The following is a 4,883-nucleotide window of genomic DNA, read 5'->3' on the forward strand; positions in this document are numbered from 1 at the left end:
CAAATAGGGATGAGTTTAGTTATAGAAATAACTACATTTCAAACTATCATAATAATGATAATGTAGAGGGAAATAGAAAGCCTGTCTAGAGTACAGGCGGGGGTTGGTGGGGGGGAGGGAGATTTGGGACACTGGTGATGGGAATGTTGCACTGGTGATGGGTGGTGTTCTTTACATTACTGAAACCCAAACACAATCATGTATGTAATCAAGGTGTTTAAAAATTATACTCAATTTATGGACAATAGCCATATCTACTTATAAAACATCCTTTCTCTCTCAATTTTGGAATAATGATACTAAAAGAGTGAAAGATGTTCTTCTCTCAACAACAGGTAATCAAATCCCAAGAAATATCCTAGGAAACTTGTAAAATATACATTGTCCCCATCTTCTCAGACAGCAGCACAATAATATCTTGAATGGGTGTAGTGAGAGCTTTGTAGTGGAGCATTTTAGGAAAATGGATTGTCTTGGAATTACTCATAAATCAGAATGAAAACACAATGAACACTGCTAGTAGATTATGATTAATATTTTATCAAAGTCCTTTAAGTCACAGAATAAAGCTCTTCAAGCCAAATAGCAATGGGTAGAATAATATAATCTACTTAAAAATGTGAATGATGTTCTTTTTTCTGAATACACTAATATTAATGAAGTCAAAGTAGCGATGTCTTTTTTATAAACAGTGCATCTGACTTGGTTGGATTGTATTCACAGATTAGGTACAGTCACACCCTGGGTCCCCCTGTGGAAACCCCTCCATAATATTTGCCCTCAGTGTGACACTGGTGTATTCTTAGATCCATACTCATATGGGAGATACCACGAAATACAAATAAGGCTTAAGATTATTTTCTCATTTTTCTTGTTGAGAAACTCAGCAGAGCAAGTAACTGGAGCCATTAATGCTAACAACATCAATGTAAGTTCAAAACAAACGTCTCTTTGAAGCATGACTGTGCTGAAAATCACCTCCATCAAGATATATATGGAAATAGCATCCACACAAAACTCCAGCTTAAAACTATGCCCAAACTACAAGCTTTTAGGAAGATAAAATTTGATGTGGGAATGGTGGGCTTTCAGTGATTTAGTTCGGAAGGGAAATTTATTTGGTTCTATGTAAGAAAACACTAAATAGTGTGAGTGATATATTCGATCTCATTAGTGACTAAAAGGAGGATATGCATTTAATACTCTACCACTTGAGACACTCAAACTAAAATAAGTGACAGATACTTGCAGAACTCACAAAATTGGTTCTGATAATCTGTGAGAAAAGGATAGATTGTCTAGAGAACTTAAATTCATGGTCCAAATAAGAGATGTGCAAAAACTCAGAGGTTCCCAAACTCTAGCTCTTCTCTCTATCTAAATAGATACAGGTATCTGTTTCCATGGAATTTTTTATCTTTTACTTTTTTAATTAAATAATTTATTTATTTAAATATCATTATTAGAAACATTTGTAGTTGAGTTGCTGTCATAACAAGAAAAAACCCTTTCACCTGTGCAACCTTCCTATCACCAATTTCCCCATCTCTTTCCTCACCCCGCCAACCTGTCTTCGAGACAGGCTTTCTACGTCCCTCATTCACTGACATTTTTATGATTGTTCTCAGCATATTTATTTCTCTAACTTCACTCACCACTCTTTGTGGTGAGCTTCATATCTCGAGCTGGTCCTTCCAGCCCTCAACTCAAAATTATTTTAATGTCTTTAGTTTTTCTTAAAACCCATAGATGAGTGAGGCTATTCTGTGTCTCTCTTTCTCCCTCTGACTAATTTCACTCTGCATGGAAATTTTTTAAAGTACAGTGAGAACAAGTGTTGTTTTGATTCAGCTCATGGAACTACTTTAAATGTCATAACAACTAGAGGCCTGTTAAAGATAGAAAGATTGCCACAATAACAGTCAGGTGAAGTAACTGAGGAGTCAGTTACAGGAATCTGATTAGATCATCTAATGGACTCTGATGGATTTTGTTCTTGCATAGGGTGACCTACCTAACTTGATCAGGGTTATGTTTCCTAGTATTTTAGCTCAAGGCTTCTAATTACTACACAAAGCCCCAGACTTTTAGAGGGTTTACCTTACACATGTTCTCTGCTTGGTGTACCAATGGGAAACTTCTCTGGTTTCTTTTATATCCCCAAAAGGGCTACTAGAAATGCTGCAGTTGAGCCCTCGAAAGTGGCCAAACGAGGAGATGAACAGGAATATTTAATAGATCAGATGCTATGCAATTTTCCAATTTGATGATACTTAGTCTTTATTCCCATCCCAAGCTTTTGCACAAATAGTTCTTGCTGCCTATAATTTTTTTAATTTTTCTTTGCAAGTTACTGTCTTTATTCATTCATATTTCAGTTTGAATGACACTACCACCCCTATCCTACTCACAGAAAATGTTTTGTCTTGTCATAAATTTGAATTAGATATTTTTCTATTCCCATACACCACACATTCCTTCAATCAAGAACATCAACTATATTTTAATCATAGTAAGGCTTGCAAAATATCTTGTTTGGGAACCCTGCCCTGCTTTCAATTCAGGGCCTGAACCAAAGCAAGAACTAGATACATATGTTCTTGTTTTATATATGGGGAGGGGAAGTTAGGGTAGACATATAAGTTTTCTAAAGCAAACTCTACTTTAGAAAGTTTATATGCAACTCAGAAAAACAAATATGATTTTTTTGGTTTATTTTATGGTCTTTGTATATCAAGAGAACAACCTTTTTTTTAAGAGGAGAACAATCTTATAGAACTACAGCAGCACTCCACTGTATTATTGTAGAATAGGTGGTACAGATGATTGTAAAGGTGGAAAAATGAATTAATATACTATGCTTTTGTTTTTGACCAAGAGTTTATTTTAAAGTGGAGAATTGTCAAAGTGAAGGCTTTAAAAGTTTGGGCTTGAGGGACTGTAAATGCTCCCAGCTCATTCCCATATTTGATAGCAATACTGATAGCCAATAAATAAATTTCCTCATCTGGATGAATCTCTAAACCAAAGAAATGTGCCACCTAGGAAATTATTGTTTTCAGTCACATGTCACTGATCACTCTTTGGAATATTTGTGATTTTATGATTTTTTTGGATTACAAACCCACAAAGATAGGTGAATCAGCCAGCACCCTAAATGAGAGCTTATATTTCCCTCCTCTCTGTAAAGGCATTCATTGGTTAGTCAGTGTGGGTTAATGAGGAATGAAAATGCAGACTCCAGATCAACCAGTGTCATAGTTCAATATCATGAAACTTTCAAACATGCATAGTGATGGACAGAAAGATGAATGATGCGTGGATGCATAAGTAAAGAACACCCTGATGAAAGGAAAGCATTAGCCATTACAGATACTAAGATATATCCAGTAACATTTCCGGTTCCAGGGATGATGGAGCCCTGAGCTTTCCCACAGGTTGAGAAAATGGCTTTACCTGGTTCTGTTTCTATGGAAAACCCCCACTACTACGGAGACTGAGATGTTATGTGTTAATCATCAATTCTCTTTTTTCTAGTCCAGGTGGCAGACTGCCATCAACAATTCAGGAATGATTTGAGATTTTGAAAAAAATTTGACTTCTGTCTCTGTTTCTGCTTCTTTTTGATAATGGGCACCCATACTAGCCCACACACCAGCATCATGAGTCCCAGGGATAGGAAGGCAGGACCTATCATTTTAAGAACATTACGACTCGTAGGATCTAAGTTCAGGGTGTAAGCCAAGCAGGTGATGACCACGCCAAAGAGAAGGATAGTGCCACCCACGGACATGATGATGATGGGTTTGCGGTAGATATCCCAATTACTCCTGGGGGTGGTGGTCCAGACTGACTCACTTCTGGAACTGATGCACAAAGAACTTGCAGTCTGACTGGGGAGTAGGTCTTTGGATTCTGGAAACTTGTCATCAACCTCCAGGGTCTTGGGGAGAACCTCCATGGTTATGATTCCTCAGGACCAGGCAACAGAAATCTGAAACAATTAAAAATAAAGGTGAAGCAAAGGGATCTACCTCTACATACCCTTCCTTATTTAATATGTGATATTCAGGCTGCTCAGGAAACTCATATGCAAGACTTGGTTTTGAAGCAAAACAAACTAACAAAAACCAAATAAGGTTAAAAGCCATGTAAAAAGATAGAATATTTTATTCTTTTTTTGTTTTTTTTTCGGTCACACCCGGCAGCGCTCAGGGGTTACTCCTGGCACTATGCTTAGAAATCGCTCCTGGCGAGGCCGGTGAGGTGGCACTAGAGGTAAGGTGTCTGCCTTGCAAGCGCTAGCCAAGGAAATATCGCGACCTTGGTTGGATCCCCCGGCGTCCCATATGGTCCCCCCAAGCCAGGGGCAATTTCTTTTTGTTTTTGTTTTTGTTTTGGTTTTGGTTTTTTGGTTTTTGGGCCACACCTGGCTTTGCTCAGGGGTTACTCCTGGCTGTCTGCTCAGAAACAGCTCCTGGCAGGCACGGGGGACCATATGGGACACCGGGATTCGAACCAACCACCTTTGGTCCTGGATCGGCTGCTTGCAAGGCAAACACGCCATTGTGCTATCTCTCCGGGCACCAGGGGCAATTTCTGAGCGCTTAGCCAGGTGTAACCCCTGAGCATCAAACGGGTGTGGCCTGAAAAACCGAAAAACAAAAACAAACAAACAAAAAAAGAAATCGCTCCTGGCAGGCTCGGGGGACCATAAGGGATGCTGGGATTCGAACCACCGTCCTTCTATATGCAAGGCAAATGCCCAACCTCCATGCTATCTCTCCGGCCCCAAGATAGAATACTTTTTTCTTAGGAAAGATCAAAATACTAACATTCTAATTGCCTTAGTACTTAAATTATGGAAATGGTGTTCTTTAAAA

At 38.7% G+C, this 4,883-nt stretch overlaps 1 protein-coding gene across 1 annotated transcript; it reads right to left on the reverse strand.

Moving 5' to 3' along the window:
- Nucleotides 1–3,498: 3,498 nt before the first annotated feature.
- On the reverse strand, nucleotides 3,499–3,993 carry PIRT (phosphoinositide interacting regulator of transient receptor potential channels). The gene has a single exon (XM_049776994.1). It carries the CDS (start codon nucleotides 3,959–3,961, stop codon nucleotides 3,557–3,559), a length of 405 nt encoding a protein of 134 aa, XP_049632951.1. The 5' UTR covers nucleotides 3,962–3,993; the 3' UTR covers nucleotides 3,499–3,556.
- Between the last annotated feature and the right edge of the window lie 890 nt (nucleotides 3,994–4,883).

Source organism: Suncus etruscus, chromosome 7 (genome assembly GCF_024139225.1).
Source record: "Suncus etruscus isolate mSunEtr1 chromosome 7, mSunEtr1.pri.cur, whole genome shotgun sequence".
NCBI lineage: Eukaryota > Metazoa > Chordata > Mammalia > Eulipotyphla > Soricidae > Suncus > Suncus etruscus.

Bases quoted from the DNA above. Each gene is read 5' to 3' on its own strand.
- PIRT (XM_049776994.1), bottom strand. From the start codon at position 3,961: ATGGAGGTTCTCCCCAAGACCCTGGAGGTTGATGACAAGTTTCCAGAA.